General features: G+C 59.4%; 1 protein-coding gene across 1 annotated transcript in view; it reads left to right on the forward strand.

Annotated features, from left to right (window-relative positions):
• The window catches only part of SEMA5A (semaphorin 5A), a 110528-nt gene that overhangs the window by 39943 nt on the left and 57905 nt on the right, over positions 1–12680 (forward strand). Inside the window, exons 3-7 of the mRNA XM_045285291.1 lie at positions 6997–7059; positions 7634–7732; positions 9408–9621; positions 11973–12103; positions 12363–12498. Of these exons, the coding sequence (XP_045141226.1) occupies positions 6997–7059; positions 7634–7732; positions 9408–9621; positions 11973–12103; positions 12363–12498 (643 nt within the window). The remainder of the gene's footprint in view (positions 1–6996; positions 7060–7633; positions 7733–9407; positions 9622–11972; positions 12104–12362; positions 12499–12680) is intronic.

The following is a 12680-nucleotide window of genomic DNA, read 5'->3' on the forward strand; positions in this document are numbered from 1 at the left end:
TGTTCTGACATAGCCTAGCTCTCTTTATAAATAGAGGAAGATCTGGCAGCAGATTGGACTGGAAGGACTGCTAGTCTCACGGCAGTGAGTTGAATTGAGCCATTTGTAGTGCTTTTTTAATTTAACTGTTTCTTTCTTGTATTATATATTTAACTGTATATGATTTAACAGTTCATTTCATGTGTTATATATCTACTTATCTTTATAAATAAATATATTAAATTATCAGCAATTTGGTTTTATCTCTCTAGAGAACCCTGTAACACAGTAGGTTAACACAAGGGTGGCAGTTCTAACCCCCAGCGACTCTGTGAGGGCACGTGGGCTGTCTGCTCCCGTACAGACCTACCGCCTCGGACACTTTTATCAGGGTGCCTGTGGGCAAAGGGTTTGGTCTCTGGGTGTGTTTGAGAGTCGGGAGCCGTGGGGAGCCGTGGGTGCACAGTGAGCGGCTAGCAGCCGAGGCAGTGGGCTGAGCTCACCTGGTGAGACCGCCTGCTCCCACACAGATGTACAGGCCTGGGACCCTGCAGCCTGCTCCACGCTCACCGGAAGGGCTGCCCAGAGTCCGCTCCGGCTCCACGGTAGTGGGTCCGGTGTTTTGTTTGTTGTGTTATGTTGGATGTGGAATCCCTGGGTGGTACCTGCTGGTAACACACGCAGGTGCTCATGGAAAGGTTAGAGCTCAAGTCCCCCCAGTGGGCCATGGTCCGTGGGGATGGGGCAGTCAGGGCAGGGACACAGCACAGTCGGTGTAAGCTGTATCCCTGAAGGCCCTCTGGGTGCCACATTGGGGCAGTCAGCCTGGGTCAAGGGTGGAGGGGACAACCAGGGCGATCCCTCAGCATGGTGAGTTAAGAGGTGTTCCTGAAGGTCCTCTGGTTGCTGGTGGGACAATCAGGGAGGATGGTGGGTGTAAGCAGTGTCCCCGAGGATCCTCAGGACCACTGTGGACAAGGCCGGCCACACACAGCTGGTCTCTGGGTGCACCTATCTTGGGTGGAAGTTCAGGTGCTGTGGGGCAGATGTGGACGGTGGACAGATCCTCCCGTGCCCACAGGAAGAAAGGCGTGGGGGGCAGACCTTTCCCTGTGCTGAAGTGTCTGTCTGTGGTGTCCTCCCACCTCCCATGTCCTGTCGGTCCAGCCCAGCCTGCTGCTGTGGTCTCGGGGGACCTGCCCGGTGCCAGGTTAAGGAGAGCGGATACTTCATTCAAGTCACGGGGAAGTCACCGTTGTCCCCACTGCCAGCTTGCCTGCTGCCCTTTGATTCCCTTTGAGCGGAGGCCCAGCCCCTACCCAGCCGCGCATCTGCCACCTCCTTGAAATGCTCCAGCGGTCACCGGGAGCCCGGGTCGTGAGAACATGGGCGCAAACATCGGAAGACACGGGCCCTCGGGTGGGCGTTCATCGCGGCACTGCGTAATTAAGCAGCTTCTTTCTGTGTCAACGTTTGCTGGCGTCTCATTAACAAAGCCATCTGCTGAGCACACCATGGCCCATCTGCTGGAATTTCGTTCTCTTCATTTGTGCGGGTGGTGCTGCCGCGCCAGCCCCGACACCCATCTCCCTGCGGGATGCCGCTGGCCCGAGGTGGCTGTGCTTGTTGCAGCCACGCCACAGAACTCGGCTGCACGTGTCTGGGGCGTGGGCATCGGAGGAGCCTGGCTCTCCCTGTCTACCCTGACCCCTTCCTGAGACACAGCTCCACTCATCACCCCCCGGGCAGGTGTGGACACCTGGGCAGGTGTGGGCAGGTGAGCAAGGACACGTGCTCTGGGCTGGCACGCTCTCAGGCTGCCCTGGCCATAGACAGACTTCCGTAGGCGCGCTGGTCTCTTCTTCAGTATTCCTTTTCCATGTCGAACCTTCACCTGCACATGGGTGCTTGGAAACACGATGGCTTGGGCCAGGAGCAGTGACGTCTTTCCTCTACTCTAAAGAGCTCTGTGCCGCAGAGCGCCTACTGCAATGCACCCTTTGATCACTTGCCTGCTGCTCCCATGAACACTGACGGTGGATCCAAGCCAGACAGAATCCTCGACAACTTCAGTCTTTTCCTCATTGATCATGAGGTGACCTGTCTGGTCCGGCTGTGAGGGTTTTGATCTTCTTGACACTGAGCTGTCATCCACACTGAAGGCTGCAGTCCTCGGTCGTCATCGGCAAGGGCTTCAAGGCCTCCCCACTTCAGCAAGCAAGGCTGCCATCTGCATCTGCAGGCGGCTCACAAACCTCCCCGTCCTGAGGAGAGGCCTTCTCTGTGTCACCCAGCTTCTCTGATGATTCGCTCAGCCTGCGGATTGAACAAGTGTGGCGAGGGGATGCAGCCCTGAAAATCACGGCCTTGGAATCCTGTGGGGCAGCTTGACTCTGTCCTGCAGGGTCTCCAGGTGGTGTAACGGGGTAAAATTCAGGCTGCAAACCACAAGGTTAGCAGTTCGACATCACCAGCCACCAGGGAGGAAGGTGAGGCTTTCTGTTCCTGTCAAGAGCGGCAGTCTGGGGATCCCACGGGAGCAGATCTTGTCTGTCCTGTAGGGTCGATGTGCCTCTGAGTCGAGTCCATGCGGAGAGAGATGGGTCTGTGGGTTGGAATAAATTCACACCAGTGGGTTGGTTTCAGATGGTTTTAAATCTGCAGGGCTTTAATAGATTAGGAAAGGTAAACATATAGACAAGAGACTCAGGAATAGAGTGAGTACCTTAAGCACTTAGTTTGAGTGTCATTAAGAGACGTTTTGGTGGGTGAGAGGTACCTTCCGGGCCCTGGCAGTGTGAGCCCACTACTGACTCCATGGTAAAAGCTGAGACTGTGTGCTTCCAGAAAGATCCATGACCCTAGCAGCTCCGTGGGGCTGCTCTCTCTGTCCCACAGGGGTGTGGTGACTCGGGATGAGGCGGGAAGGGAGGGGAGGTTTGGGCAGAAGTGCTGTGAAGCAGACTCTGAAGCCCGGCTTAGAAATGGCCTCTCGCATGAGGAGTGGGACTTATTTCAAAGGTGTGGCAATGAGAGGGTGACAGAGGAGCTCTGGGGAAAGAGTGCAGATGGATTTTCTGAAGAGCCAGGCTTTCTGGAGCCACCTAGGGTGGGTGAACCCCCAAACGATGGCCCTGAACTAACTTCAAACTCTCATCCCTAACTCTTCTGGCAGCTGACAACTCTTGTGTGCCCTGAGTGCTGTGTTCTTGTCAAGAACGAGCCGGCGAGCGGGCAGGGCCCGGCGGACGAGGACATGCTGGAGGGCTGGAGGTTGGCTGTAAGCTGGGGCCGTGAGTTTCGGTCTGTGGTGCCGGCATCGGTGGCAAGAGTGGTGGCTCTGCTGGGAACAGTGTGTAACTCATGGCACTGCGGGAGGACATTAAGACCATCGTTCATGAAGAAAGCTGAAAAAGACAGGAAAGAAAAAAGATCGAATTGGATGTCAGACAAGACTCTGAACCTTGCTCTAAGTCGTGGCCTAGCGAACACATAGGGAAGAAAGGGTGAGGTCAAAGAGCTGAATAGAAATTTCCAAGGGGCAGCTCGAGAAGGTGGACAAATACTACAGCGAAATGTGCAGGGACCTCGACATGGAAACCCAAGGGCAGAGCACGGCCAGCCTGGCGGACACCGAAAGAACCCAGGGAAATGGACACCCTGAGGCGCATTATGGGAAGATGCTGTAGGCCAAACATTGGGAAGTGCAGGAAGCATCCAATGAAGATGGCGAGAATGCACAGCGTCTGCACCAGAAAGCACAGGCCAGCACCCACCACTCCATGAGGCAGCACGCGGACAAGAACAATGGTGCCAAGCGGAGATTTTCAGGCTGCACTGGAAGCGTTAGGAATTCATGGAATACCCCCTGGAATGTTCCCTCAGGCCCATAAAGCATGCACTCGCCCATGCCAGGGAATCCTGACCAGCTGACGGGACCAGATCCGTGTAAGGACCCTGTCCAAAGAAAAGCAGTGCTCCAGTTACAGAGCAGGATCATTGATAGTGCCCACGAGTCAATGCTGAAGATCATCCACCAATGGTTGCAGCAGACAACCCTTGGCCGGGAGCTGCCAGAGGTTCATGCCCGACTCAGAAGACAGTGGCATTTCTTTCTCTGCAGGGGCTCCCTGTTCACCCCAATTATTCACCACCCACTTTGTGTCTGAGCCTTGGGACCAGTTGGCAAGTCTGAGAAGTCTTGGAAATGGTGGCCAGAGCATGGTGGTGAGCGGTGGCGCACGCTGTTGATCAGAGGCTGGCAGTTCAGCCCCTCCCAGAGGCTCTGCAGCAGCAGGAGGGGGAGCTGGTGGCAATTCAGAAAGATTAGACGTCCATGGTCCTGCTTTCAAAAGCAAACAAACAAACAAACAAACAAACAAAAATATCTCTTGATGGTTAAGTGGCAGGTTTACATTTCAGATCATCATTTTTAAAAATGTGCTAAATCTCAAAACAGCTTGCTCTGTCCACCCCGCGCCCTGAACCCTGCATCTCTCCTCTCTCTGAGGAATATCCGCCACCCTCAGGCCTGCTGCCTCCCTTTCCTCCCCACCGCGCTGCAGCCATCGAAGTCTGCGCCCCTGTCTTGCTGTGTAAGGTTTTGTCAGTTTCTCACTGGACATTTCCGTCGCTGACAGACTGCTCACATCATGTTCTCCACATCCCTCCGCGTTGTGGCGTCTTCAGTTCCAACGTTTCTTAGGGTGCATAGTATTCCATTTCACCTTCCATACTTTGGACGTGTGGTCAGGAGAGACCAGTCACTGGAGGAGGACGCCGTGCTTGGTGAAGTGTGGGGCAGTGACAAAGAGAAGCCCTTCTAGGGACAGATTGGCACCGTGGCTGCAACAATGGGCACCGGCGCAAGAACGCGTGTGAGGCTGGCGCAGAGCGGGGCGGAGTTTTGTTCCATTTCCCGGGCCAAGGGATGGCCAGGGGTCCCTGGAACTTGGAGGGGGTGAGGGGTGGGGGCAGGGACAGCTCTCCTTGGAGCCTCACAGGGCGTTGCAGTGCTGGGACCTGGGCACCGGACGTGGACCCTCTATTTCAGTTCCACAGAGCCGCCCACGTTGGGTGCTTGTTCTGGGCAGCTCTGTGATGAAGAGGGGTGTGCCTCAGGCTGTCTGTCTGTCCACGCCACGACTCTGACCTCTGTAGGGTGTACGCCCGGCAGAGGGATTGCTGCGTGCACGGCCTTTCTATTCCCAGTTGCAGGGGTGAGCGCCATCCGCCGGGCAGCACAGTTGTAAGTCACAGCAGCGCTGTGCCGGAGTCTGCGCCCCACATGCGCTCCAGCCTCGGTGGTTTTCTGCTCTCGGTGTAGGTGAGGGGCTGCCCCGGCTTGGCTTTGCGTCTCTGGCACGGCCAGCGACTGCGGGCTTTCCTCCCACGTCTGCCGGCCACCTGGATGTCTTCTTCGGTGGACTGTTCACGGCATCGGCCAGGCTTTCAGTTGGATTTTCTTCTCTGGTGACGGTGCATGCACAGATCAGCTCCTTGTCCAGTTTACCACTGCCCACATTGTGTTCCCGCCTGGGCTCCCTGCCTGCTCCTTGCGGAAGGCTCTGCCACATGGACGTCCACATGTCATGTCCTGGTCCAGGGGCTTCTGCTCTGTTTTGTCCCTGCACGTGAGCGTGGTGGGCGAGGGCTGTGGTACGTCTTTGCCGTGGGTGTGCCAAGGCCTTTTGCCCGTCCCTCTTCTCGTTGACACTCTTCAGTTTCTAGTCCATGCTTCCATCACCGTCTAATCAACTCCGACTCACAGTGGCCCACAGACTGCTCCGCTCTGCCCCCGGGGCTCCCAAGCCTCCTGCTGCTAGGAAGCGGACTGCTCCAAGTCGTCCTGTGAGCGGCCTGTGGGTTTGAACCCGTGAGCATTGCTGCTGTGCTAGCAGACCCCCTTCCTGTGCAGAGACAAGCCAGGCAGTGGTGCCCTGTCCCCTGGGGTCACTGGGAGGTGGACTGGGTTAGGGAGTCCACACCTTCCTCTCCTAAGCTACGTGTTAGCCGGGGTCTGCCTTCTTGCCTGCATTCTCTAACAGGCCGATGGGCAGACGTGAGACTTGGGCAGTTGAAGGTTTGCATGGACGCCCAGACCACTGCCCAAGGCCCTGGTGAGGTTGCCCTGGGCGCTGCAGGCTGGACCCCGCTGGCTGCAGACACCGACATGCCTGCATTCCTCTCGGGCACTCACTCGGTCTGAATTGCGGGGCTCTGGTGGAGCCTGGTGGGCTCTCCCTGCCCACTTGGAGGCCCGGACTGACTGCCGCCACCACCCATCTGCCAGTGGGGGCTGCGACACCGTGGCAAGGCTGAGTTGGTGTCAGGGCAGCTTCCAGACTGAGTTAGACCAGGGAGAAAGGTCTGGCTATCGCTTTCTAGCCATCAGCTAGTGCTGTGGTCTTATTCACACCCCAGGGCCCAGGAAGCTGGACAGGCAGAGCCAGCACCCACGGGCCCACCCTGCATCAAGCCAGTGAGTGACTGGTCAGGAGCTGATAAACCCACTGCCATCGAGCCCACACCGGCTCACAGTGACCCTGTCGGACAGGGTGCATCTGCTCCTGTGGGTTCTCAAGAGTGCGACCGTGTGTGATCAGAAAGCCCCTTTCCCCTGCAGAGCACCTAGTGGTTTTGAACTAATGACCTTGCAGATAGCAACCCAGTGTGTGACCACTGCACCACCAGGGTACCTGAGCTGACGACATGCCTAAAGATCACATGGGGATCACCTTAAAAGAAGCCCTGGTGGCGTGCACAGTGGTTACGCGCTGGGCTGCTCACTTCAAGGTCGGCAGTTCGAAACCACCAGCCGCTTTGCGGGAGAGAGACAGGGCTCTCGTCGGTCGAGAGGTACAGCTTGGGAGGCTCACAGGGGCAGCTTGACCCTCCACTCCAGGGTCTCTGTGAGTCAGCACTGACCTGATGGCAGGGGGTTTGGTTGCTTTGTGAGTACCCCCCGCCCCTTCCCCTCACAGCCTGACGTCTGTCTGCCGTCCCTGTTCCTCACAGGCCGTGGAGTGGGGGTGTGACGAGCCCACCAAGAGGGCCTGCTACAGCAGGGGCAAGTCCACGGTAAGGCTGGCATGGGCAGGGGGGTCCTGAGGGAAGGGGAGGGAGAGCGGGAGTTCTCAGGCGGCACTCAGCTTGCTGACTGGTCCACACAACATGAAGGGCCTGCGGTGGCCGGGGGACTAGGCTCTCCTCCTCCACTCTGGGGGCCAGCCCACCTCCGCCTGTCCACAGAGGTTCGCACGCTGCTCTGTGCTTCACAGGTCCCTGGGGAGGGACTGGGCCGGGACAGACCCGGAAGAAAGACTGACTGCCTTCTTGTGTACACGAGCAGTGCCGGCTGCCTGACTCTACGTCCTCATCTGCAGTTTGGGCCCCAAGGGAGGGAGGTCCGACCGTGGCGGGACGGATGGTCCCAGGATGTGGCCACCGGGGCAGGGCTGGCCTATGCTCTGCCCCCAGGGGGTCTTTCCTCTCAGAGGTCTCTGAGGGCCATCTTTTGGAGAGGATTGAGTGAGCACGCAGGACAGGCTCCTTGTCTAGCCATCAGACCCGAGAGCATTTCTGTCTCAGGTCTCCATCCCCACTGGGTAGAATGCCCCTCCCCCTTTGCTGATGGCGGGTCCTGTGTCCCCAGGAGGAGTGTCAAAACTACGTACGCGTGCTGCTGGTGGGCGGGGACCGGCTCTTCACCTGCGGGACCAACGCCTTCACGCCCCTCTGCACCAACCGCACGGTAGGTCCCCCGGCTCCCACGGGCCATGCCAGCATCCTCAGCCAGGCCGACGAGGGCCCAAGTGGTCGGTCAGCGGTTCACACCCACCTTCCGCTCCTTGGAGAAAGAGGCTGCAGGCTCCTCTTGTAAACAGTCACACCCTAAGAATCCACAGGGGTGGCTCTCGCCAACCTTCAGGGTCCCTCTGAGTAGTAGGCCGTGGGTGTGGGGCCTTACTGGTCAGGAAGTCGCTCTTTTGTTCAGAATCCCCCTCCTGGACAAGAAGCCTTGGTTCTGTAGTCCCCACAGGGTCAGTGGTTCAAACCCACTGGGCGCTCTGTGGGAGACAGAGGAGGCTCTCTTCTCTCATGGGGCGTGGCGGTCTCGGGGACCCACGGGGGAAGCTCTGCTCTGTCCTTTCGGTCCTGGAGTCGGCATCGCCCCCCACGGCAGTGCGTGTGAGCTTCACTTGCCAAGAGAAGGCTTTCTCGGCTGTGTTCACTGGCATCTGTCTGTCCAGGAGCGACCCCGTCGCTGGGCACAGATCACCCGTGTTCTTTGTTTGACTCTATGGCTGGGCTGACACTGGGCACAAAATGGCCAGTGCTCTCAGAATCGGACAAGGGGACAGGCGGAATGATGCCAACAGACAGAGAGGCCACGGTGCTGGGTGCGCACATCTCCCACCTCTCCACCCCGTGGTTCTCGGTCAGCGTGCACTGTGTGTGTGTGTGTGTGTGTGTGTGTGTGTGTGTGTGTGCCACAGACAAAGAAACCACACTCACTGCCATCTAGTCCACGTGGACACCCAGCTAGTAGAAGTGGTGAATCGACTCAGCAGCTAGGTGCCCTCTGCCAGCTGGAGGGTGGGCAGTTCAAACCCCCCAGCCATGCTGTGCGGAGAGGACATGCAGATCTGCTCTGGCACAGATCTTGGAGCAGGACGCCGGGGTCATGGCCCAGAAACCCCTGGGGAAGCCCTGCTCTGTCCCACAGGGTCACGGCCCAGGACTCCCCCCCCCACCCCCAGGGCAGCCCTGCTCTGCCACACGGGTCATGGCCCAGGAATCCCAGGGGGCTCACAGCCCAGGAATCTCAAAGGGGGGTGTCACAGACCAGGAATCTCAGGGGGCTCGCCCCCTGGGGCATCCCTGTGCTGTCACACAGGGTCTGGGTCAGAACTGACTCCATGCCACAGACCACATCAGAGCCAACGTGCCCACTGCCATCGAGTGGATGCCCCGCACCCTTGTCCGAAGCCCAGGAACCTGCCCTGGGGATTGTGGTCCCCTTGTGCAGGCAGGTGGGGGGGTCCTTCTCGAGGTAGGGGACCCTCGGGGGGCACTGTTGTCGCACTGGTCCTCTGCATAGTCTGTGTGAGTCTGATGGGCAGCATGCAGAGGTGGAGCGGACACGGGGGAGAGAGAGAGACACGGGGGAGAGAGACAGGGTCTGAGAAAGACAGACACACAGAGGATAGAAGATGGCGTGAGATAGAGTCAGGCACTCACCCTCACTCCAGGAAGGACGCAGATTCTGAGAGAGAGAGGTGGGCGCATGCTGGGCCCCTGACCAAGTCCCTGCCATCCGTCGCTGGTCTGCGGTGCTGGCGTGGGCAGGGGGTTGATGGCCTTGCCCCCATCATATCCCTGGTGGGCGGGGGGCTGACGGCCTTGCCCCCCGGCCATGTCTGCAGCTGAGCAACCTGTCTGAGATCCACGAGCACATCAGCGGCATGGCCCGCTGCCCCTACAGCCCCCAGCACAACTCCACGGCTCTGCTGACGGCCAGCGGGGAGCTGTACGCCGCCACCGCCATGGACTTCCCGGGCCGAGACCCCGCCATCTACCGCAGCCTGGGCACCCTGCCCCCGCTGCGCACCGCCCAGTACAACTCCAAGTGGCTGAACGGTAAGCTTGGCCAGGCCCCGGCTTGGTGCCCCACCGCACGCGACACTGTCTACAGACACAAGTCCCCCTGTATGAGCCAGCTTAGAGAGTCCTGGGACAAAGGGGCAGAGGTGGTGGTCCCAGGACTCCTGACAGGACAGGAGGCCACCGACCAGAATAGACCTCAGTCACCCGAGCTGGCTGAGAGCCAGGCTGACCCCAGGCTCAGCAGGACAAGGCGCAGTGCGGTCCTTTGCCACCGTCCCTCCTCCCTGAGGGTGTCCGCGGTCTCACCGCCCTCACTTTGCCAGCTGCTGTGTCATGTTCTAGGGGCGGGTCTCTCTGTTGATGTGCTCAGGGTACACGTGTATGGTAGTCTCTCCAGCATCCTTCCAAGGACCCCAGGGATTGGGGTGTGGGGCATCTGTCTTGCTAAGACACCGCCCCCCGCCCCTTTACCCCCCAGCCAGGGCTGCTTGGCTGGCCCCGAGCTCGGCAGCTGCAGCTGCTTGGGGTGGTTTCATTGATATTACTCTGGAGGGAAGGTCACTCACTTCCAGTGGCCTCAGGTGTCTGAGTGCTGGCCAATCCTTCTCATCTTCCCCCGCACACCTGAAAGAGAGGGCCATCACTTGGCTTTATTTGTGCCTTCTTTGTCATCCCGGTTCCTGATGTCCCCTGCCTCCCTCAAACCAGAATCAGCCAAGCCATCGTGTCTGTGCCGACCCACAGAGACCCTGTCTATCGGACCGAGTGCCACGGCCTGTGGGATTCCAGACGGTCACTCTTCATGGTCCCAGACAGCCTCACCGGTCCTCCTCAGAGCGGCTGGTGGTTTCAGACTACCGACCTGGCGGTTAGCAGCCCAGTGCATAACCATTACTCCACCCGGACACCGTGCTTCCACCCCTGTCCCCATCCCTCAGCAGGGACCTTCCTTCTTCCTGTTTTGTGCTTAAAAACCCTCTTGGCTTTTCACTAGCGTGCACTCACAAGCTGTCCACCCTCCGCCCACTCGCTGAGCATCCAGAGCAGGCCGAGCCCCAGCACGTGTCTCAGTCATGGGCAGGCAAGCAGCAAGGCTGGGGAGCCTGAAACCCCACCCCTGGGGGAATGGGCAGTGAGACTGGGCTGCGTGCTAGGGGTCCACATGGCGCTGACAAGCGACGTGCATGTGGGAAACGCCGGAGAACGTGGGTGAGCCCGGGGGACACCCTCTCAAGGGACCGTCCCTTTCATCAGTACTCTGAACACACTCTCACAGTGCTAAGAGCCTGCGAGGTCATGCATGGGGCTGTGATCTTCATGGTCAGCAGTCCAGCACCACCAGTCGCTCCGAGGGAGAACCCCCGGGTCTGGGAGTCAGCGTCCACTCAATGGCAGGGAGGTCTTCATACCACACTGGAGAAGAACATTGAAAGCACTCAGACGCTCAAAGGACAAGCAAATCTGTCTTGGAAGAAGTACGGCCAGAGTGCTCCGTAGAGGCAAGGATGGCAACACTTGCTTCGGATGTGGTCAGGGGAGACCAGTCCCTGGAGAAGGACATCGTGCTTGGTAGCGTGGAGGGGCCGTGAAAGAGAGGGAGGCCCTGGACAAGGTGGACGGACACGGGGGCTCAGGCACAGGAGAGGCGGCGAGGCTGGTGCGGGGCTGCACAGTGCACAGGGTCATGGTGGCTAGACACAGACGCAAGGACGCCTCCCCGCAGTGTAGCAGGGCACCCAGCCACACGGGACCCTGGGTGGCCTGACAGCTGGAGATGGCGCGTGCCCTCACAGACTTGCAGGCTGGCCCTGTGCTTCAGTTTCCTTACCCGGCTCAGCAGAGGGAGCGAGCATGGGGTCCATCCCTCTGGAGCAAGGCCAGGGTCGGTCCCTTCTTCTCTGGGGCAAGGCAGGCTCAGCCCCCCTCCTCTCGGGCATGGACACTGAGTCTGGGAGAAGGTCCTGGTCTCTCCTCGCCTGAGGTGCTGCTGCTCCGGCCTCCCCCATCCTTGTACCCGGGCTCTCTCATGTCCCCAGAAAACAAGCTCAGGACACGTCCTACAGGACAATGGCCTCCGGACCCTAAGAAACACATCCCTTTCCCAAACAGGACGTAGACCCACGTCCAGGGCCGCCAGCCCCTGTAAGCCCTGCACGCCCCTCCTTAACCACCTCCCAGAGAGCCCAGACCCTGGGGCACCCAGAGGCTTGCTCTGGGACAGAGGAAGAGGCCTGACCACCGGTGCGGTGACCAAGGGCAGCCTGTGTGTGGACAGCTCCGGCCCCAGAGGGGCCCTGTTTGCAGCCTGTGATGGAGGCAGGCAGGTGGTAAGCTGGGGGCTTCAGGAGCCAGCTTCCCACTGGCTGCCCCCCCTTCTCTGCCAGAACCCCCCACCCCAGAAAGGAGCTGTCGAGGGCGGCTCTCAGCGCCAAAGGGAACGGTGGCGCCGTTGCTGCTGCTGCGGGCCCTGGTCTTAGTGTTCAGGGTGGAGAGCTCGGTCCCCAAGGACAGCGAAGCCGGAGGCTGCATCTACTTATGCAAATGGCGCACACTGATGGCGTGCACCCCATCACTGTGCTAGGCGCCCTGCATGTGCACACGTGTGCTTGTGCGCCATGTGCGGGGACACCGGCAGTGCTATCGTTGGAAGGGTGGCAGAGAGCTTCGCCCTTCGAGCCCATTGCAACCATCCCAAGTCAAAGCCTCGAAATTAACGTATTTTGGGTGCAGTGGGAGTTGGCACCCAGGAACCTGCAGGCCGTGGACTCCTGCAGCATTCCGGTCCGAGCTGGCTCTGCGTGCTCACTTCACCGCCGGGGCGGAAGTGCGAGAACCCCGAGCACCTGGTCCTGAGACCCCGGGCCCTGGGGTCAGCCCCACGCATCCCTGAGGCTGTTGGGATTCCCCGATGTAGGTCTTGTCCCCAAAGCAGTCCCTGACGTCCCAGTCAAGGACAGTTTGTCATGTGCAAACCAGGCTTCCTGCAGGGGATGGGCTCCCGGTGGCGCCCATGGGGAAGCCCTTTTGCTGATGGCAGTGCCTTGGAAGGGAGGGCCGGGGCCTGAACCCGATGGAGCAGCTGTGGGTGCCGG

The sequence above is a fragment of the Echinops telfairi genome, unplaced genomic scaffold (genome assembly GCF_000313985.2).
Source record: "Echinops telfairi isolate 266 unplaced genomic scaffold, ASM31398v2 ScPeMD7_7469;HRSCAF=8507_1, whole genome shotgun sequence".
NCBI lineage: Eukaryota > Metazoa > Chordata > Mammalia > Afrosoricida > Tenrecidae > Echinops > Echinops telfairi.